A 24277-nucleotide genomic window follows, 5' to 3' on the forward strand; every position below is an offset into this window, starting at 1 on the left:
CTGTCTTTGCATAACTGCAACAGTATGGACTGGATTTCACTGTATTCTCAAAAGTTACTGGTGTCTTTTTCCACTTGTGCAAATATTATTCATCTTACCTTACTCCTCTTCAAAGTGCAGAAAGCTTTGCAGTCTTTGAAGAACACATTTATAGTACTCTGAAGATGTGTGGCCAGCTACTTTATATTAAGGTAAATCACACACAAAAGGGCCTGTTTCTTTGCCTTCACTGCAAAAAGTGGTTAGATCAGATACCAACATCCACACTATTGATGTGTAAAACTGTTGAGATGAATTCTAGATTGAAGACATTTACCAAAAAGGAAAGTTCTCCTAGACATTTTTGTAAACCACACAGATTAAGTTGGACTTTAAAAATCCTATTAGATGAATATAGCATAATAGCTGCTTTGTTTTTCTGAGTTACAATTTGCTGAGAATGGTGACTCCCTGCTTGGGTATAATAGACAAAAATGCGTTAATGTATGTTCCTGCTCAACAGATTACTGACTAGACAGTTTTACATTATAAATCCCTCCTGTACTGCAGCAAAAAAGATAAAAAGATTTTCATTTAATTTTTTTTCACTGGTAATCCTCCTTGCAGACTGTTGAGTCTAGCCACAGCTATATGACAGAAAATCAATAGAAAATTCAGGAGGAGAGCTGGAGAATTTGAGAAAAATATTTGGATAGGGAAGCTCAGTTACCTGCTGACAGGGACTAAGAAGCTTGGTATGGACTGGAACAAAACCTGGAAGTCAGAGACATAGTGAGCTCAATCAGTACAGTTTGCTAAATATACTGGGGGAGTAGATGGTTGTTCATGAAGCATGGCCAACCAAATCATCTGAGCTCCTGATTTTTCTGAATAAAAGTCCCAGGACTCTCTGAAGGCACTGTCTGAACCTATTATTACCAGTGTCTTAATGCAGCAGGGAGACACTTTGGACATGAGTGAGTTTGAAGTCAAATATTTTCTCCAGATTTGGGGAAAAAATCTTAATAGTAATGTAGTGCATGGAATGAGATGGATGGAGCCAGTGGTTAAAAGTAAGGAAGGGTAGGAAAGCAGAAAACATAGTGCTGAGGGTGAAGCCAACAAGCAGTTAGCTCTGACAGAAGGCATTGAGGAAGCCTATTATTAATCCACAGTGCTATTTCCAGCACTAAATGTTAAACAGTTTACAGAAATGTAGCCTATTCAAGGGGATCATTATATGTCAACTACTGTTCTAGAATTAAAGAAAAAAAGAATCTTAGATGATGGTGAGTCCTCACAAACTGCCCAAATCCATGTAAAATGTCTAGATAACTCTGCCAAAAAAAAGAATCTGTGGAGAAAAGTCTATATTAGCATCAGGATATAAGACTATAGTAACATAAGGTAATAGGAGCCTGTAAACAGCATCAGATCTTGTCTAATATCCAGCTGTATCCATCAGGTATTACAGTCATATAATCCTTAGAGTGGGGAGGGACCTTTAAAGATCATCTGGTCCAACTCCCCTGCAGTGAACAGGGACACCACAGCTAGATCAGGTTGCCCAGGGCATGGACCAGCCTTGCCTTGAATGTCTCCAGAGACAAGCCTTCCACTTCTATAGGAAACCTGCCCCAGTGCCTCATTACCCTCGCTGTAAAGGTCTTTTTACTTATATCCAAATTTATACTGGATATATTACACAATTGTTACCACATTATTGTCCCATGTCAAAATCACAATATATGATAGCAAGGTCACTTTTTTATATTTCTTCACCTTGATAAGATCACATAGCAGATGTTTAGTTTTAAAATAAGAGGGAAGATTTAGATTAGATGTTGGGAGGAAATTCCTCAGATGATTATGAAACACTGGCACAGGCTTCCCAGAGAAGCTGTGGATGCTCCATCCCTGGAGATGTTCAAGGCCAGATTGGACGAAGCGCTGGGCAGCCTGGGTAGCAAACAGCCCACAGCAGGAGCATGGAACTAGAGGTCCTTTTCAACTGAAACCATTCTATGATTCTGCTTAAGTTAAACAGGAGTTGAAAAAGTCTCACGGGTTAAGTACTGCCCATAGAAATATAGTTGGTAGTTGATTGTGAATTTTCGTTGTCAGCCATAGCTATGAGCCATGAGTACAAGTCAGCAAGTATATAGACTTTTCTTTTTCCTCTTAGAGGTAAAATAATGGGGCATGTTACCACAGGAGTACTGGTACAAAGCAAAGTATCCTGAGGCATTCACAACAGTGTGCTGAATGGGAAAGAATAATGTGTGTGTTGGAAGTATTTCCCAGTCCACATTTCAGAGGTAGAATTAGCACTGTACTTCCTTTACATGTAAGTACAGTTCACTGAAGGAAGAGGTTCTTTATCGGGAATGGCTCTGTCATCATTATCCTGCTGATTTTTTTATTTAGCCATCTTTTTTTTTGCCAGATTTGGCTTATAAAACAAAGTGAGATAAGATCTTCCATGAACATGTTAAAGACACTGGAACTGCATTGATGTTTTTGTCCCCACATCATCTGTTGTCTCCATATCAGGAAAACTAAAATAGTAGTTATATTATATTATAAAAATAAATATACTTTTATATTATAAAATATAATTATATTATAAAATGAATAAACTAAATAATCATATTTACATAAGCATTCATCAACAGCTGTTGGATTTTCTGTATTACATACTTTTATGTAACACGTAGCAGATCCTCTCCTGACAGGAACAGAACATTTCAGATGAACATGTTTAAAGTTCATAGATTTCAGTATAGATTTTACAAAAAATATTGAAGTTATTGCTAGCTTTGGAAAAAGTAATCTCCAAGACTCTCATCTCTTCCAAGTTACCTCTTACTAACTGTTCTATCATTGTATTCCCGCTGTGCATTAAAACACATCTAAAGTTCAGATTTTGGGAATTTTGAAAAACATCTCCATCTCTGCGTACCAGATTCTTACATAATTTTGTTATTACAGAGGGACTGTCAGCTTCATAGTAACATAAAGTCCTCCATTCTTGCTGAGGTCATGACCGAAGTCAAAAGAGTAGGCTCCTATAAATGATTTTTAGTCATGTAGGGTTATGTTCTGTAGACTTTCAGTAATTATGTGCACAGGCAAAGGTGACTGTCAAAAAGGAACAGTGGATCTCAGGCATAGAGCATACAGCACTATTTTTGACATCAATATTAAAGCATAAACATAGGGTTTGTGTGATGAAAGTCTTGGTTGAAACTTGGTAAATGTCTGAGTGGTAAACCACAGATACACTTGGAACATCCCTGAGTACTGCTATCACAATTTCCAGTCTGTGATTCAGTTTTCTGTGTATTAAGGAAGGCATTTTTGAGCTCAGCCACGCTGAGGTTTTTCAATGAAAACATACAGTGCATTCATATCTAATTTGTGGACAGAATCTGCTGATGCCCATACTCTTTATTTGCTTTGTAAGCTCTTCGTTTACCGCCAAGAACTTGGGCTTCTTCTGGTGCATGAAAAGCTTTATCACCAACTATATAAAATCTTTATTCAAGAGAGCTTCTGAACCAACAGGGTACAATACCATATTTATAGGCTGATAATGTTTAAACTACATTACATTTTCCAATTTGGTTTTCATCATTTGGATTTTAAGATCAGGTTCCCAGAGGGGAAATTACTGTTAACGGATGTATGTGGGCAAATCATTAGTAAATGCAACAAAATATTTTAACTTATTTGCTAAAGTACAAATTAGTGAGTACTAAGACTTAAGCAATTGTAATCATTTTAGTGAAGTAGAAATGAGATTAAGAGACTTCTAGGTTTGTGCAGTTTTTATAAAACCTATTGGACAAACTTTCATATGTTTATATGTAGATCAAAGTGTAAGCAATGATAAGAGACTCACGGACTGTAGTGTTCTTCTTAGGATGACATTTAGTGTTAATAAACTACAAGCTTATAGCAGAGAACTAGAATAGAGGATCGTTTGTCTCTTCTATTAAAACTGAACAACAAGGCCAAAACAACGTAAAAACCCAACCACAAACTGGAAACTCAAGAGGTCAGAGTTTACACCATTTGTTTGTTACCATCTTTGGAACTCAAAGCAGCAGGTAGCTGCCCTTCTCTACTCCTGCGTTGGTACTGATACTCCTAATTACTTTTCTTCAGTTGACAGCACTGTGTAGCCCGCTACAGACAAATATGCTTACATGTGTTTAGTCAGGCAGCTAGCTGGCGCTCATTTACACAGTAATCCCCACAGATTTTCACAGGATGCTGTCCTTGAAGGTAATCCCCCTGCAATTCTCATGAATTAACTGAAGGCAAGGAGTACTTATCCAGAAATGCTTCCGTTCCTGACCTACCTTGTGTAGGAAAAGGACGGTTTTATCTGACTACTTTAATCTCCTCTGAATATATACTCTGAACTTGCTTCTAGTTTCAGAGCTTTTGGAAAATATTTAACCTTTACTTTTTCTTTTTTTTTTTCCCCTCATTTTCAGTCAGGAAACATAAACTGGATGACATAGCTTTATTTCATTTCTCCAAAACATCAAAATTCAGGGACAGTAATGACAGACTGTGATACTTCAAATTGCATTGAAAATCTTTGTTGTTCACTAGGACTGTCCAGTTATAATAATAACACTAGTTCTTATGCCTAAGCGTTCAGCATTTTTACTTACTGTTTTGCATCTGAATTCTTTTTTGAAGGTTTCAGGATTGCAGTGTTTTGGTTTCCTTTTTTTTTTTTTTTTGTAGCAAAATGAGATTTCTGAACAATCTGGAGTGAATTAGGAAAACACAATTTTGTGTGGCATAAAACCATCTGTTCATGTTTTCTAACATTTCTACTTTCATGAAAGCAATCAGATATATTTTGTGTATATGTACTTCTGTGTATGTTCTTCAGAGAAATGTCCTAAGACAGAAATATTTTCTTCAGCTTGTGGTACTATCACAGGTAGCATGAGACAGTGAGCCTTATAGCCATCTGATAGTGTGACTACATATTTTCCCCAGATATAATCACTTAAACACTTTTTATTGAATTTACATACAAATACGGCTTTTATTTCTTTCTTTTTCTTTCTTTTTCCTTTTCCTCTCACTTCTCCTTTTCCTTCTTCCTCTTCCTTTTTCCTTTCCCCTTTTCATCTTCTCATTTCTTTTCCTATTTTTCTTTTCTTTTCCTGCAGAATGATTAAAACTTAAAATGTGTTTATGTGGGGATTTGAGAGAACTTCTTCACATGATACATTAAGAAATTTTAACTCTTTATATCATCAGACAAGGGTTTTAAATCCCTCAGCAAGGGTTTTAAATTTGCTGTGAGAATTTATCACATTTTCATTACATCCATTTTCCATTTACTCAACTTATGGGTCATTTATTGTGAATGGACATTTTAAATACCATTCTCTCTCAGCTTCAGTTCCTTCTCATAGGGGTATTTAAAACAACTCATGTTACTTGTAGCTCTGCAAAAATTAAATGAACGAATTTCCCTGAAGATTTCTATAGTAAGAGAAAAAGTTCATGAAGAAATAATAATTCAGTATTCAAACATATTTGATTAATGAAGAAAGAGTGAATAAATGGGAGTTTGCCAAAGATATCCATTAAAACAAGTAGGCATCCTTTACACACAATCATAGGGGTTGGAAAGGACCTCTGGAAATCATCTAGTCCACTCCTCTGCTAAAGCAGGTTCTCTGCTGCACATTACACAGGAAAGCATCCAGGTGGGCTTAAAATATTTCCAGAAAAGGAGACTCCACAACCTCTCTGGGCAGCCTGTGCCAGTGCTCTACAAATCTCAAAGTAAAGAAGTTTTTTCTCGTATTTAGATGGAACTTCTGTGTTCCAGTTTGTGCCCATTGCCCCTTGTCCTGTTGCTGGGCACCAATGAAGAGAGCCTGACCCCATTCTCTTGACACCTGCCCTTTACATATCTATAAGCATTGATAATATCCTCTCTAAGCCATGCCTCAGGTGTCTCAGCTTTTCCTCATACAGAAGATGCTCCAGGCCCTGTATCATTTTTGTGGCTCTCCACTGAACTCTCTCCAGGAGATTCCTGTCTTTCTTGAACTGAGCAGCCCAGAATTGGACAAAGTATCCAGATATGGTGTCACCAGAGCAGAGCAGAGGAGGAGAATAGTCCTCTTGGAGTAACGATAACATGAGGGCACAATTAGGAACCCTTGTCTTAAATATACAAAGCAGGTGCACAGGCTATCTCTACAACTGGACATTTTTCTAAGTGTACAAAATGGTGGCTTTTAATTTCTTGTGAGCTCATAATGCACCTCTAGATGTAATGATTCAGACATCAAGAAGGTTAGCTCCTGGCACACTACAGTTTTTTTCAGAATGTGTAATTTGTAGGTTAGTCGGTTTCACCCCAACTGGAGAACTTTTTCCTAAACACAAGAGGCTAATAGAGATTACTTGTGGTCCAAATGCCACATGGTCGTGAAGCGTTAAGCTGCTAGGAGAACTGCAGAAGTTTTGGAAAGACTATATATATGGATTGCTATTTACTTGCACTAATAATAATCTTTGCTAAGATTTTTTTGTTGTTGTTGTTCATTTAATTTATTGGAACTGACTTTCTGTATTTTTTTAGCATGTACGTTAAAAAAAGCTACTCAGTAGCTTTACTGAATGAGCTACATAATGTGTAATACAGCAATTAAGTTACAAAGGACTTCATCTTTGTATTAGACTCTCTGGGATGAGAAGTTGATTTTATACTGCAGTCTTTGCTATATAATACAGAATCCCATCACTTTCTTTCATGTGAGTGCAGTTAATGATGACACCTACTATGAAATGTTCCTCTAAGTTAGTTAATTGTTCTTATTTATAAGAGCACGTTCTGTATTTCTGTAGAATTGCATTGTATTCACTTTATGTTTTACGTACTAAAAGCCTGGAAATTCTGACTGAAATTTAAAGACACCATGCAGAAATACCTAGCCATTATAAACTATTATGCTATATTTGATTAGAACCAGCAGATTTTAAATCTGTGAAGATGGGAGTAGTACTTCCTCTGTTAACTTGCTAGGTGGAGACACTCTCCCCCTTCACCTTCTCCTCCCTCCCCCCAAGAAAAAAAAGCACAAAAAACAGAATAAATTTTCTATTAAACAGATAAAAAGCAGTCAGCATTTTCCTTATATATATATATCTAGCTACATCAACTGAAGGTTTTAAAAAGTGAATTCAAAATAGCAAGATTTCCAAAGCATTGTGTAAAGCTATCTGAGGTTTAGACTTTTTTTGAATGTTCCTATATAATATAAAGAGAAATTAGAAGGGAAGAGATTGAAGATGTCCAGCAGTATGACAGTAAAAAAAGTGTGGTATGTATACAGAGAATGATGCATATGTCAGCAGTGGCTGCTGGTAGATAATTTGGCAATGTCAATGGAAAGTGAGATTTGGGGCTTGGATTAGACACCAAACTCTTACATAGCAAAGTGTGCTAACATGAATTCCCATTTTAACTGTACAGGTATGCTTACATCACAGAAGAATACAGACCAGTGCCTTTTATCTGGCTCTGAGGACAACTTTTGAAGGAAGTTCAAATTTGCTAAATTTTATGCTCTCCCAACACTGTATGTAGGAGACTACATTTCCAAGGATTTCTTGTGTACTAGATGCCTACGTGTTGGCTGGGGCTCCTTTTGACATAGGCTAAAATTGTGCATGGAAGGCATGCTAGGAATTAAGTGGTATACACTTAGATAATGCCACAGCAGAAGAGGCTTTTTGTAATGAAATGTTGTGCTTGTAGGAACTTGAGAGGTCCAAAGAGGAGTGATTTTCTTTATTAACAGTTACTGATCATTGTCAGATCTTTGTGTTTGCTTATTGATTGCCAATTTAAAGCAAATGGCCTTTGAGTGGGAAATCATGAATCTGAAATTAGATATTGTTAGCATTGCATTGGTGAAGTGCGGGGAAAGGATTAAGGTCTGTGATCGTGATGACAGTGATGATGATGATGAGTCTGTGAGCCTCCTGAATGGAAGATTGCTTCCCTGGAGTTTCTGATGTTCTCTGTAGCGAGTGGCCCTTACTCATCCAAGGTGGAGCAAGTCCAGTAGCCAGGGCCAGGGCCAGCCCAGGAGCAAAACAAGTCTACAGAGAGAATGCCAGGCCAAGGACAGGTAGGGATGGCAGCTGGCCTTTCAGGGATGGCTATATCAGACCACAGTGAGGTGGGAGCTGTAGCCAGGCCTAGATTGTAACCTGCCTGTGATACAAATCTTCATGCTGTTTTAGGTCTGTAAAAGAACAGCCAAACAGCATTCTGGTCTGTTAACAGGTCTCCATGAAACTGTTATCATACAAACATGCATAATTAGGAAATAATTGTGTAGATGAATTGTCTGATTGCTGTTTATGAAAAAAAAAGGCTTAAAATAGTAGAAAATGAACAATGCCAGCTTGTGAAGAAATATCTACTCTCTTGCATCATGTTTTTTTTCATATATGGTAAAGAGCAAGCATCTCTTCAAGAAACACAGGGCATTTAAAGCAGTTGTCTCATGAATCAAAAATACCTTTGAGAGTGATCTCAAAATAAGCACTTTTTGGAAATAGCTACTACTGTATACCTGTATATCAGTGGGGAGGTATGTGTAGATGCTATCAGTTACGCAGGGATGTTTACTAGCTTCATTAAGTACTCTTTTTAACAGATTAAATCCAATGGTGAGCTGCTCATTAAAAATGTTCAGCTGCGGCATGCTGGAAGATACACATGCACTGCCCAGACAATTGTTGACAACTCTTCAGCTTCAGCTGACCTTGTTGTAAGAGGTAAGGTTCTCTGTGTAAACAAGAAATGTTGCTGTTTTGTTCTGCTGTTTTTCATCTAGAAAAGTAGGGTGTTTCTGGCTGTTCAAAGTATTTTATTTCTCATTCAGAAATAACTGTAATTAAAATGAGAATTACATGAACATGTGAAGTCCCTGAGTTCTTATCAGTGTATTGATCCTGTTGTAGAGGTTCAGATACTTATCTGTTTTCCTGAAAATCAGTAAAGGTTTTTTTACTATGCATACTTTCTTTCTGTTGAAGTACATTTTAAGTAGTTTGATTTGGTGTTTATTACTAAGTATCAGAGTTGACTGTATCATTTCGATATAAGTACTGTATAATAATTTAAAGAAGCCATTTCTGTTATCATGCTTTATTGATTATGCAGTTTTGTGTAACACTAGGCCTACATTTTTAAAGGATTGCTAGTTTTCAAATGACAGCAATAATGACATTGAGGTTAAGATAATCACTCCATTGTTGAATCATTCTTCTCTCTGTAAGTTTTACTGCAGTATGAAAACACTGCATACTCCTCTGGTTTGTATGCTACAGGATACATTACAATGTGTGGTTTACAACAGCATGAGTTAATTTGTGTCTTTGGGCATTTTACTGTTTTATGCCTCCAGGAATAATATATTCCAAAGTACTAATGCTCTGTAATGCTGTCAATTCAAAGAATATATAACATGTACTTGGATCTGCATTGCTATCATGTTGTACATTCTAGTTTTATTATACATCTGTCTAATAATTGAAGTGTAACTTGTGCCTTAATTCTGTTTCTGTCATCTGCTGACGTTGTGGTTTTAATATTTTTCACTGAGTATTAACAGCCAGTGAAATGCCATCAGTTTCGGATGAAATGTCAAAGCAAATTTGATATAGGTGAAATTTCAGAATTAATTTCAGTGAACTGTGATGAGAAGGGTTTGGTTTTGTGCCTTAGTATTCTGTAAGCAATTCCTTTTAGAAAATAAAATGGGAATTAAGCTGCCTTGTCAATCTTCTGGTTCTCTCAATGTAGTAATCATATATAGAATCATAACTCTTAGCATATTTTTGGAAGGTATCAGCATTCATTTTATGCTTAATGTTCAGGTTTTAACATCATGATCGCAGTCCTACTTAGTGCTAAGCACTTTTCACTGCTGTTTTTCTCAGTGGAAGACTTTACAAGTTTGTATTTTTTATGATATATTGCAGAAGTGACATTATGATTTCACTGTATTGATAGTAAGAGGCAAGAGCAAAATTTGGTTCCAGAGCACCTCATCAGTGAAACAGTAAACTATAGGCACTGTTCTTGCAAGCAAGATATTTTGTCTTTGCACAGGACAGTTCATATGATCTGTCCTTTGTGACATTAAAGCTTTGAAATGTGAGTTGGGTTCAGGAGAACTGATAGTAGTGTGCAGAAGACCACGCTGTGAGACCTCTGAGTATACCAGCAGGGCTTGCTGGCCGTGATCTATTCTATCCAGAACACCCATGTGTGTATACTGTACAAGGACCCAGCTGCCCAGTTTAAGCTCAGTCCTAGCCCAGCTTTCAGCTACATTACAAATGTGCTGATTCCAGCACTGTCTCTGGCCCTGCCTCCTGAATGGACTTCTGACCTGTGCTTTGGGTACCTTCTCTCCTGGATGGACCTCTTGGCTGTATGCTGCAGCTTGTCACCTGGATGCACCTGATGAATTTTGCCTGTGGTGCCCAGGACTGCCTTACTACCACCTAGCTCTGCCCACCACATTCCGATCCTACAGGGCTATATTCCTCACTGAAGGCATAGCCTACCCAGTGGTTACACTTATGTCATGGCTTAGCTTTCCTGAGGGAGCAGTTGGCCATTGGTGCTTCCAAGCACAGGCTGTTTTCAGAAACTTTGACAAGCTGTAAGATGACAAGCTGTAAGAAATCTTTTTCAAAGAAGGCAGGAAAAAAAGACTTAAGCACTGATGAACCTTTCCATACTCTTCTTTGTTCCGGTTCATTTAACTTGATTACTTTTCCTCAGTTGTATAGGAAAAGTAAGGAGCTCGAGAGCTGAAGATACGCTAGGCACACTTTGTGTTTAGATGTGATGTAGAAATTCCATTCCATTCTTACTGTTGTTTTCGTTCCTGTTTTCTGTGGTTTCCCTGTACATGCTGCAGATAAATTTGTCCTGTTATTTCTTGTTGTTTTGTTTGTTTGTTTTTTAATGTGCTCTGAGACTTGTTCAATCAGATTATTAAGTAATTACCTGAGTCACGTTGGCATGTTGTTATCTCTGGAAGTGGAATCTGAAACTACTTCTCAGTAGTTCTCATACATAGTTTCTGTTTTTCCACAATTGGCATATCATATAAATGTGTATCATATAAAACATGTAACAGAACTAGAACAGTCTATAAGAAAAGAATAATATGAAAATATCTATGTAGACCATGTTTGTAAATAGCTGCTCAGCTTCAAGTCACAGAATTACTGTTAAGTTTTGGGATTTCAAACTCTCATATATTTATGGGCCTGTATCACCCACTTGCTTCATAGTGTTCTCGTTAATGTAATAAAAATCACATGGTTTGCACATTTTAGCCTCTCTTCGAAGCACAGTCTACAGTCACACTGAAAAAATAACCCACACGAAGTGCAGGCATGACAGGAGTAGTACTAAAAATAGAGATGTTCAAAATGCATATAGATAAATGCAGCCATTCACTACAGAGGTTTTGCATGTTGTTACTGCTTAGAAATAAACCAGATACGATTTGACGAAGGGATGTAATACCATTTATTAGGCTCAGTGATATACCTGGAAAAAACAGGGAAGTTTTTGGGAACAGAATTGTATCTTGTCAGATCTAAAGTACAGTTGACTAACTTAATGCCGAATATGGATTGAGAATTATTTCTGTGTTATAAAATGACTACTTTGATAGGTTTCTTTGAGCAAAAATTGTGTACAATATGTAGAACTCACTAAGATGGGACTGTGAACTTGTTTAGGGCGAGTAGTTTTTTTCTGAAAGGGTTTAGCTGCATGTTGGGAAGATGTAACATTCCACGAAACATAGTATCATAGAATCATTTGAGTTAGAAGTGACCCTTAAATGTCATCTAGTTCAACCCCCCTGCAATGAGCAGGGACGCCTACAGCCAGATGAGGTTACTCAGGATCTGCTCCAACCTCACCTTGAATGTCTCTAGGAACAGAGCTTTCACCACCTCACTGTTCCTGTTCTTCATTACCCTTATCATAAAAACACTTTTTCTTATAACCAATCCTTATCTCCCCTCTTTTAGTTTGGAGACATTTCCACTTGTCCCATCAGAATGATGTACAGCTAATGTACAGTACAGCTAAGAATTCTGAAATTCATCTTTTCAAGTATCAACCTTTTGAGGAAAAATAAATCATTATTTTCATGTTATTTACTAAAAAAAAGGCAATTTTGTGACAAATATTTTCTCTTTTTGACAGTTTAGTACTTCTTTGTTGGTGACCTTTATGTTTTTGGGTTTTTTTTTCTGGTGCTCAGGGTTTTTTTTTTCTTTGTTTTACATGAGTAGTTTTAAGTTTTGTTTGGATGACTGAATGTAGTGAATTCCACATCGTGGCATGGCATGGAGTTCGAGAGTCTTGTTGTGGAAAGGTTTTGGGAGGACTTCAGAGAAACAGTGACTACTTCTGCTTTTGCCCAATTTATCTTAGCCCTTACGAAGTTCAAATCTCGTGGTGGGTTTACCAGATTTGGGTTAAGATGATGGGCCAAGACAGATATAAAGATGTCTATAGGCATATAGTATTGTGTAATTAATCTGTAATTATTTACTTTTTTTCGTCAGGTCCTCCAGGCCCTCCAGGAGGTATAAGAATAGAAGAAATTAGAGACACTGCTGTAGCACTTACCTGGAGTCGTGGAACAGACAATCATAGCCCTATTTCTAAATACACTATCCAGTCAAAAACTTTCCTATCTGAAGAGTGGAAAGATGCCAAAACAGGTAAGAATAATGCCAGAAACAATAAAATCAATAGGTTACAACATTTTTGATTGTTAAGAAGCTTGGCTACTTGGAAAATAGTCACAATAAAAAGTAACCAGGGATACTAGTAATGTCTGCTTCAAAGTTTGGGACCAGGCACTATCCGGTCAGTTGTCAGTATTTTTGTTCCCAGCATTAGGAGAGCCTGAAGTGAATACCAAAATACAAAAAAGAACAGGTAAAGTTTTTTTCTTTTTTTTTTTTTTCCTCTCTTTTCTTGTTGCTTCTGGAATTGCAAAACAACATTTCAGGTTAATTTGGATGATAAGTGAATGTCTTAATTTCTGAATATTTTATGCAGAAAATTGGTTGAAATTGCCTACTTTTTCTGTGAAGAGACCAGTTGGTATTTGCATCAAAAACAGCACTCCTAGAGAAAACAGCTAAGATTATCCTTCTAACCACTGGATGTCATCAGTGTGCCACATAATTGTAGTTGAGGAGACACCTATCTGAATACAGGCATGCTGACTCAGAGTATTTCCTTATAAAATTTAACATAAATACATAAATTGTAGCAAAAAATTTAAAATACTGTTATATTTGAATGCTTTATGATGGATAGCATTGCTACAAGGTATACTCAGTTGTCCTACCAATGTGATTTATTAGGCCACTGTAATAAATTGCAACTTTAGCTCTTTTAGGGTATAGGAATTAGGGTATCAGATACTCAGGATTTCTTAGTATTAAAAATATTGGTAATTTCAGTTATTTTCTTCCAACTAAGTTATCCTTTTAAATTACAGAGATATATATCTTAGAAATAAACATTGATGTGTTTGCCTCAAAAGATCTGTTACCCTAGTGGAAGTTTTTTGGAGTACATAGTCAGAACTACTAGACCTGCAACCTGAAATCATCTCTCTCTTCTAAAACATGAGGAATATGTAACACTATTGTATACAATTACCTCCAACAACCAGTACTACGATATGACTAACTTATGGTTGAGTAGCTTGGAAAATAGAACTAGGAGGTCCCTCCTTAACTCCAGTACCTCGTTTAACTGTTTTGTTAGAACAAATTTTTTTTTAAATTTTAAAATGAATGTAAGAATTAGAAATGTTCAAATAATTGATTAATTGTTTGTTTTGGTGAATATACAGAGGACCCATTTAGATCAGCTCCCTTTTTTTCACTTAAAATTATATTCTGTTTCCAGTTGGTAGTTTTCTTTTCAATAAAGGATATGTATCTGGGGAGAAGCCAAGTTGGGGGAAGATTTAAGAAGAATTTATGAAGAGATGACATCTCTGATATTGTCACATTTTGTGCTGCATGTTACTAGAACTCAAAATATTTGCGTAGGACATCCACGTTCAGGATTCAGACCTTCACTCTCTCCAGTTCAGAGCAGACACTTGAATTCAGTTTTCAGGAAGATTTTTTTATTTGCAGTGTTTTTGGCACGATGAGATCTTCTCTGCATCTCTGCATCTCTGCATCTTCTTCTCTGCATCTCTGAAGTTCTTTGTATGTTTAGAGAAACAGTTGTTGAGACATACAGTCAGACTTTCAGTCTTGTAACATGTTGAGTGGGACTCGCATCTTTGGGCAGAGAAAAACCTGGTTTCTTAAATTCCTTTTTTAAGAAGCTAGCAGGAAATATAGAAATGTTTCATTTCTGAAAAGTTTAAATGGACTATTGCAGTGTTTCCAAATTCATTGCTTTTCTTTAGAAAAACTACACAAAGTAGTTTTGATTAGCTGAAATCACCATAGTAACCATTGCTGGCACCACTGCCAGTATTACTGAACTCCTGGGCTCCTCCCAGTTTGGTTCACTGCTCACTTTCGTAAGAAGGAGACACAGTGATCAGTCCAAATTGATCTCTCATCAGTATTTAGGCTGTCATTTAATGCTGTCAACTTTCAATGTGTGAAACAAAAAATATACTTTGGCATTGCACTTTGGAAATCTTGTTGTTATTATTATTGCTACAACCATTATTCGCAAGCCAAGTAATTCATCTCAGGTTTCATAATACCAAGTGTATTTGTTTGGGTTTTTTTTTGAAAGAATACTGTCTGCTTGACAGTATGGAAATATGTGTGGATAGGTTATGTAGAAAGTTGTTTACATTTATGTTGCTTGTTCAGTTTGAGGAGATCAGAGTATTTTGGAAGGATTAATTCTCATAGTGTTGAGTTTTAATTGTTATTTTGGGAATTTGTGGCACAGCAAGATTAAATGGAGGGATTGAAAGCAGCATAGAAGAAAGAGTAACAAATTTTTATTATGGATTGGATGCCATAGGAGGTTTGCAATGGCTCTATTGTCTGGACAGAAAAGTAATTTCAGTAATGATGAGGAAGGTGGTTGACAGATGGAAAGAGATAGAAAGTGTTTTCCTTTCTCCTTCGGGGCCATGCTTTGGAATGAAAAATGTGATGATCATTTGGTAGTGGAAAGCTCTGTCACTATTCAATACTATCCAATGCTTACATTGTTGTTCATGTTTTGTTTTTTTTTTGGCAGCCAGTGCACTCATATTTTAATTCCAAACCTGCCACTTTCCCAGTGCAGAATATGTCATTTCTCATCTCCCTCTGAACCCAAGATTTTAGTTTGACAGGCATCTCTCGGCCCACGCAAGAAATGAAAATCCTCTGTCTTTCTGTAGCTGTAGAGTGCTGACTATCTATGAGTTGTACACATAGTGTCATGAGTTGGATAAAGTACATCCTAAAAAGGACTTATATAAGAACACTTATCCCTCTTGAATCAGAACTACATCGCAGGTTGCAACATGCTCGCGTGTAAGGTGCACCAAAATATGATTGCATTTTATAAACTACTCTTTCTCAATTGATCAGTCCCAAAATTTACACCTGCCTAGCTATTGCATACATCATGAATTTTTATTATATTGTTTTTGCTTTACATACTTCTCCTTGTATTGTTCTGTAGATAAAATGAAATTCTGCAACTCCAATATATGTAACTAATAAGGATAACTACATAATTAAATGTACTTCTTTCGCTAGTTCACAACCAGTTAAAACTTAAAAATATATAATGGTTTATTTAAGAATCTAAGATAATGTTATAACTTCCAAATTCCCAGCCATTGCCAGGGTACTCCCTGTAAAATAAGGTATCCCTTTTGTATCATATGGTGCTCCTTTAGCTGGCTATATGCGGTTGTAGACTAGGGGCAGGTTCTGTGGATTTAAAAGCCTCTTTGTTGGCAGACCTCATTCTAAAATTGGTATTTTCTAAAGCAACTTCTGATCTCTTTTAGAGCCATCAGATATTGAAGGAAACATGGAATCTGCTAGAGTGATTGATTTAATTCCATGGATGGAATATGAGTTCCGGATAATAGCAACAAACACTTTGGGAACAGGGGAACCAAGTATGCCATCCCAGAGGATCAGAACTGAAGGCGCTCGTATGTAAACAAAAAATGTCATTTTTTAAAATGTCCTTTTTATTTTCATATTTTTATTAATCGTGTTTTGTCTTTTTTTTTTTTTTTAAGGATTTTATCAGAAGCGAATTCAGAAAATTTAGTCACTAACTACTATAGATTTTAGTAGACTGTCTGGATGTCTTAAAATTAAAGCAGGCAGGAAGGAAGCACTGTGATAAAACCAGCAAACTTGTCTCCATTCTTGAAATAGGCATGCTGTATTTTTCAGAGACTCCCTCTGTGATTTTTCAGAGACTTTCAGAGACTTCTGTGATTGAGATTGGGTAAACACATGCACTTACTTGACATTGAGATTCATGGCTTAGTAGAAAAGAAAACAGATGCATGTTTTTGACAAGAAAATGTCCTTCTGCTGTTTGGTTTATTTTTAAATAAAAGATGCATGACAAGGTGTTTGTCTTACCACATAATGCTATTTATCTGTCAGGCTTGGTCTTGTGTCTTCTTATTCTGCATGAGAGATGTGACATTATTTGACATAGCAAATGCCCGTAGCAGTCTAATTGCTCTGTGTTAAAATTATTAAACTATTTAAGGATACCCTCTAGGTTCAGACAGGCCCATTTTAAAATGGATTCTTGAGAATGAAGAATTATATGTTATTATTCAAGATAATACATTCTGTTTGAACTGTACAAAGGAGATAACAGCAGTGCTTTAGGAAGTGATGTATCACTTCAAAATGGCTTTATCCAACAAAGCCTGTGTACCAGTATATCCTCCTCAGTGCATATTAGCACTCGTGTGCAACCTTGAGATATCTATGAGTTTTAAAAAGCCTTTGTCCCATGGCTTGTGATTACAAAATAAAAATGCAAAACCAAAATTAAAAAATTAAATTTTGCAATTAGAGCAGATAGGTCATTGCTGTTATTAGATAGCACTTGAAAATGCATTTGCATTGCAAATTTGAAAGCATTTGTTTATAAGGATCCCCATTTGGTCCATTTAAGAACTGTGTTGCTTAGGGAGAAAGAAAATACAGATTAGTTAAATCAGTCAGGGAAAGAAAATGTGCACAGAATTTTAACGCTCAAAGTAGAAGAAAATCGCTTCATAAAAAACTGACTAGTAATATTGTGTATTTTCTAACTCAACAGCTGTATTTGAACGCAGCCCAAGGGTCTAAATGAGAAATCTGGACATGCTCCTTGTAATTCTGGGTGCACGGCAGCCATTTTTGAAATTTCAGGAAGGAGACAGAAAGATTAAGGACTGGCACGGGGCTCAGAAGAAACACTCACAGGTGGTGACCATGGTAGTGTCCTGCAAAGTGCAGTGTGCCACATTCACACTCATGAAGTTTGCTTGAGTCTCTTTATGCAGCCCTCATGACTGCAAATGCTGCACTATTTTAGCAGGATGTAGTGCTTTGCAGAATGCAGTCTGTTAGCCTGTCGTCCAATTTCCCATGTACAGCCATTGCCATCCATCTTTGGTGGATGTTGATAGACATCAGTGGTGAAACAAAGCAAAACTTTAGTGTAGTATCTTAAGAATCAGTGAAGACTTCTTGCAATGCTACAAGAGCTTATACGTCAGTAACTATTTGCTGATAAACTTGTATGCCCAAGAACATTTCCTTGCAGAAGCTAGAATTTTCATAAGCAGCAACAATAGCATTTGGGATGCATTATCACCCTCCAGGGAGCTACAGAACAGGACTGTGTGTGCATTTTCATCTTAAAATGAATAAATTAAGTATTTTGTTGCCTAAACAGCCCATTTCTATACATCGCCATTATTTTTAACATTTGTTCCGTGTTAAACAGCAACAAACAGTGCTGCATCTCTGAAACAGCAGCAGACTACTGCATCTCTGCTGTACTGTGTGTGACAGATAATGTTCATTCAACTCTAAAGTTATCAATGTCTTTTTCAGTTCTGATGTCTCTCTTCTTGTAGATAACTTAAATTTCAATAACATTTTAATTAGCATGCCAAGAGTTTGTGCGCTGGAAGAGAGATCTTTCAATAAAATCTGAATTCTTCGTCAAAAACACCCATATTTCGCAGTGACTTCTTGAAATTCAGTTGATCAAAGGCTGATGATTCTATTTTAGCTTCAGTTTATGTTTGGCTTCATTCTCCACTGATTTTTTTTTTTTTTTTTTTTTTCTGGAAGGCCAGAAATAAATAACATAAACTGTGCACCAAATGAAATTTCAGATTTATTTTTACATTTTTTTCCTTTCTAAATAATTAATTATTTTCTGCTTTCCTGTTTATTCCCAAGTGATCCTAATAGTAGATCTCAGCAAACATCTTATTTAAACAGAGGGAGACCACTCAGGAACTATCCTCTTTCTCTCCTGTGACCTTTACTGATTTGTAGGAGAAAATGCCTGATCATGTAAGAATATTTTAACACAAAGAATGTGTCCATGTCATTAGAGCATGTAGTTAATACGTGATCACCTGAGGCTCATTTAATGCACAGTATGTGCATTAACCATCATTTGCTGTTTCCAGCAGTACTGTGCATCTCCTTTCTGAGAGACAGCAAGTAAATACAAAACCACGACAGACAATAGCAATGAAAACATCATCTTTAGGGCAAACATGTCATGAATTAATTAGACAGCTCTTGCTGGGTGTTTTCTGTATAACATTGTAGAGAAAAATTTTGGAGAAGTGTCTATACTGGATTCTATAGAGAAAATAGTTTTCAGCTGTTTATGGTAGTTAAGAAAATGTAGGTACTGGCAGAGTCTTATGGAACTATAAATACAGGGAGTTTGACAGAAATTAAATATAGGAATGACTTTTAATGAACCCTTGAGGCTTTCTTACCTTACCACTCAACTGTGCACCAGTGAGAGATTAGCAGATTTTATTGCATCACACAGAACAGTGTGAAATGCAATTACTAAATTACTTAAGGCCAGCTTTGGTTCTGAATATCTACCCATGCCAATCAAGAAGACATCTGCCATCAATCTGAACTAGAATAGGACTAGGAAGGAGGTGCTTCAAATGTGTACTCGTGGGATTGATGTAACACATTGTGAGTAAATCCATTGAAATAGTAAATCCATTGAATAGGAACTAAGCACAGTCTGTTAACATAAGTACATGCTTATTCCCAGGGTACTTGAGCCCTTGGAATATCAGCATCTGAGGAAGCATAAGAACCATATGCTGTCTTTCTGTTGAAGCCTATGAGTAGTGTTCCACTTCTAGATATTAAATTAAATATTTATAGAGAGTATGGTTAAAAAGAAGAATGATTGATTGCTAACTATGGTTTGAACTGGCATGTTTCCTGTAGCAGTAGCTATACTTTAGTTTTGGCAAGACCGCAGACTGACAGCTTCTACAGACTATCATTATTTTAATTTTGTGGCCCACATGTGCTCATTGGACTTACTGGTAAAGAGAAAAGAAAATCATACTGTTGCTTTCTTTTTACTGACTGCATACTCTGTAGTTATTTTTCTTGTCTCTTCTGTTTTTCTAGCTCCTAATGTGGCTCCTTCTGATGTTGGAGGAGGAGGTGGAAGCAATCGAGAGCTGACAATAACATGGATGGTAGGTATTGCACTGAGATGAAAGTAAGCATGTACTTCCATGGGTCTGATCTTGTTGGTCCTGAGATGCATGGAAGGTCTGTACTGTTCCAAATCCTTCACCACAAAAGAAGATATTTAATCTCTGGGATTTACAGGATGTGAAGAAGTAATGCAGAAATTCTGTTTTGAAAGGATGGTTTTCGTCAGCCTTCAGATGAGCTACTGACATCATTTTGTGCACACATGCTGATAGTTTTGGTTAAGGCTCCATGGGCAGAGGAGGAATCACTCAATGTAGAGCTTTGGTAAATGAAGCAAAAATTTTTATAGCAGACTGTTTTCTGTAATTTTATATTTTTCAGTATTCCGGGTGATAGGGCATAAATTGCAGTTTCAAGAAATACCTTTAATGTTCATGCTGAAAGTGGAAGTCATTTTCACTTAAACTTTTGCCAGATAGTAGCTGGGTGAGTAGGTAACCTAAACTAACTGGACCCTCTCATCAGTGAAAAGAGATAGGATTAATAATTCTTTGAATATGTCCATCTCTCTAAATCAATTCAGATTAGGACAGACAGGATTCTTTGATCACAAGCTTTACATAAATGAATATAATTTAAACTAGACACTTATATTTTCTCTGTGTGTATTGCAGAAATAATCTCTGCATATGTACATATACCCAGATATTTGCCTAGTGCATCTGTTTCATATCCTCCTTTGCTTATTCCTTAAGAAAGAATTTTTTTCCTAGATCAAGCTGACAACAGTTGTGATACACAGTTATTCTTGGTTTCTTTCTGTAGGCAGTAGCTTGATGTGTCTTGCAGTGAGTTTTGAGGAGGAATAAGACCTTAAAATGTACTAGCAGCAGGCGTGCTACTACAGATCTGTATAATGAAGGTGGTGCTCATTTTTAAAGAGGGTAGGAGCAAACAGTAGAAGCAAATCAGATGAAAATTGAACTTTAGATCAGTATTTTTTTCAGAATACATGATAATTTTCATGTAATTTACTTTTCTTTAGTGATCCATTTGTTTGATCAGCTATGAAAATCAGTGTTTTGTCTTTTGTCATTTTAGCCTTTGTCGAGAGAATACCACTATGGCAATAACTTTGGTTACATAGTGGCTTTCAAGCCATTTGGTGAGAAAGAATGGAGAAGAGTTACAGTTACTAATCCTGAAATTGGCCGTTATGTCCACAAGGATGAATCAATGCCTCCTTCCACCCAGTACCAAGTAAAAGTGAAAGCCTTTAACAACAAAGGGGATGGACCATTCAGTCTCACTGCTGTCATTTATTCAGCACAGGACGGTGAGTACTAATTTTTCCAGGTAATGTTTACACTGTGGATTCTAATCAGCACTGCATTAGGGTCCCTAATTAGTATAGCAACTGTCCTTCAGCAAGGAGAATGTATTTAGCTCACAAATAATTGCTGTTCATAGTCAATAACATTGGACTTTCTAAGTGCTGGAGATTACTTGGTTATACTTCCAGTCTTAATGAGCAATCTGCAGAAGTGTTCAAGACTTTTCATACTTCTTAGAAGATTTAATAATTAAATTGATATATATATATTGTCTTCATATTTATTATCTAAAAAATTTTCATCATTATCCAACAGTTCTGCCAGTGTGATCTTAATACATGTGATTGACATGTGTATAGGTTTTTTTATTCTTAATAGACCACACTGAAGTCTGTTGTTCTAGTATTCAGCCCAAAAATTGTGAAGTAATGATAGTTCAGTTCTATTTAGTTACATTATCAGCATGTTTAGAGTCTAATATAAGTCAGCTTTGTCACATTCTTTATTATTGTTTGGATGTTAGAGATACCAAGTGAATAATTTAATGAAAACCTCTGGCATTTCACTAAAATCATTTTCTTAATTCTTTCTGGAATTATTTCACATGCTGTGATTGTTATGATTGAAGTTTAAATGACATTTTCAAAATCAGCAGAGGAGGGTAAGCACCAGAAGTTTACCTTAATCAGAAGAAATATATACAGTATCCTAATTGCAACATAATCACTCGAGCCTGTTTTTAGAAAAGTATAGCTTATTAATTTCTGCCAAAACCCAAAGAATTGCTCATTTTTTTCTTTCTGTAGAACAGAACCTCTTTCACAAAGTCAGCAGATCTAGATGAAAGAGCCAAGAGGAGGGCTATGATAACAAGGCCACATTCTCACACTTCCAAGTCTATTCTTTATTCTGTGTACTTTATGGGAGATTTATGTTCATGATTCCCATCAGCACTAATGGGAACTTTGCACACAAATCGCCCACACACAGAGAAAAGATAAAGTAGTCCTTTTTGTTTCATGATAATTCAGGATTCAAGCTAGCAACACTCAGCTATCTGAAGAGATTAATATTAATCCTTTAAACAAACAAAACTAAACAAAACAAAAAACCTTAGGATATTGTCTTTAACAGCAGCAAATTATGATTGTTTTTGCAATTGTGTAAATAAGTTAATAAATTGCTATGGTATAATAAAAGCCACAACTGCCAAGTAATGTTTCAATATCCATCCTTTCTCAGAGGCCTTATTGACAGCAGACTGATAAACTCACATGTATTTATGTTAGGATTATACTAGCTGTGTCAGGGATAGGATGTGTTTGTATAGCTCTCTTAAGTTCAGAGACATAGCAGAGTCTAGTAGCTCCAAAAGGTGGAAGAAAAGCAAATGTGCAGTAGTGCCAGCTTCCAGATAAATAAATCATTTTGGTGGTTGCTGGTGTTCTAGCATAGATTTTAGCAAAGTTCAGACACTTTATTGGTAGAAACACTTGTGAACAAGTGATGCCCAGATATAGGCAGCAAATGTAGTAGAAGCTCAGTGAACCTACTTCTTTTCATAGATTTCAAACACAAGAAGCACAAAAAATGTCAGATTTGTGCTGCTGTAAACCTTACCAGTACTGCTAACAGCTGCTGTGCAAAACTGACTTGACTACTGGACATACCAAACACAGGAAGTGCAGAACAGGTTAGAAGGAATTTTCCAGCAGAAGTAAAGAAAGTTAATCCAAAAAGCATTCTGTTCTTGCCTCTGAAATTGTACAAAGTCCCCTTGTTGCCTCCCATCCTTAACTTTATAAAGTTACATTTAGGATTTATATATTTGTGCAATGACAGCTTTTTTTTAGTGAAGAGGATTTACTGGAAGCACATTCAATTGTTGTTGTTTTGGGTTTTTTTAATTGATAGAATTACTGAATTAGAGGTCTGGAGAAAAGCAGCTGATGTCATCTTTTCGGCTCAGGAAAGACTGCAAACATTTACAGAACATTGATGCCAAATAGGGATGTAAATTTCAAGCTCATAAATAATCATGAGCAGATGAAATACTATTTAGAATATTGTATCAGCAAAATCCCTTTCAGTTGGAAATTTTCAATATGAAACATTCTGGGAAATTTTGTAATTAATGTGATGAAGATTCTGACACTGATTTGGAACAGGATTAGATGATCACATTTATTCCACCTGTACTTCGGTACCTCTGAATCAGGAAGTTGTACTATCAGAAATTACAACTGCTCAAAGGCAGCAGAGGTATTTTAAAGTAATATGGTCATAACAGTATTCCATACTAATATTTACAAGCATACATACACACACATACATACATACATATGCGCAGTGCCAGTATTTCTGTTAAGCTGTACATTTGGTAACATATCTCTGTGTGTCTCGTTATAATTATGAGCATCTTTATTAAATTTTGTTACTGGAGAACTTCCGCTTTCCCACATGTTTTAAGCCAAGTTCCATATCTGACAGCTCCATGTCATACCTTCCATTGCTAGTAGAGAGTAACAACTGCTAGCAGTGAGTGCACAGGCCTCTTGCTTATCTAAATGCCTGTCATTGTGAAAACAATTTTGTAATAATGCATCATTTTTTCAATTATGCATTTACATTATTAACAGTCACTGAAAGACAATTACAAAAGCTAACTTTGCATATAAGATTATTTTGTTACCTAGGATACTTTTCATATGAGATGTAGCTGATTTTTTTCTTAACAGTGGCTGTTTTGATGCATAGTTGACTTGATGCCCAGTTAGAAGATTAAGTATATGAAAGCTTTCCTCAGCTCATGCTGCCATGCCTGTCTGTTGCAACTTGTTTCAAAAGATTCACAAAAGAGTGCTGTTCTGAGCTTGAAAAACTTTATCTTTTGTAAACATTGCTAAGTTATGGCTTTTGAAGTTCCTTACCTCATTTAAAATACAAGCAATGGTGAAATTAACAGCTTTTTGTAATTTACCTACAGCCTTCTTAAATAAAAACGTCACATTATTATGGTCTGTATTCTAACTTGGCTGGTATCCCAAAAAAAACAAAACAAAATCAATATGGCTGATAGAAGGGTACTCTCAGATTATTTCACACATATGTTTAAGTTTATATGTGCCACTAGTCAGCTCTTTAATATCTGG

General features: G+C 36.3%; 1 protein-coding gene across 1 annotated transcript in view; it reads left to right on the plus strand.

The window, feature by feature from the left end:
* Positions 1-24277, plus strand: part of CNTN1 (contactin 1) — a 164038-nt gene that overhangs the window by 115572 nt on the left and 24189 nt on the right. Inside the window, exons 14-18 of the mRNA XM_042872500.1 lie at positions 8703-8823; positions 12658-12816; positions 16107-16256; positions 19759-19829; positions 20893-21127. Of these exons, the coding sequence (XP_042728434.1) occupies positions 8703-8823; positions 12658-12816; positions 16107-16256; positions 19759-19829; positions 20893-21127 (736 nt within the window). The remainder of the gene's footprint in view (positions 1-8702; positions 8824-12657; positions 12817-16106; positions 16257-19758; positions 19830-20892; positions 21128-24277) is intronic.

The sequence above is a fragment of the Lagopus leucura genome, unplaced genomic scaffold (genome assembly GCF_019238085.1).
Source record: "Lagopus leucura isolate 7727_CA_CO unplaced genomic scaffold, USGS_WTPT01 Super-Scaffold_100008, whole genome shotgun sequence".
NCBI classification, from domain to species: Eukaryota; Metazoa; Chordata; class Aves; order Galliformes; family Phasianidae; genus Lagopus; species Lagopus leucura.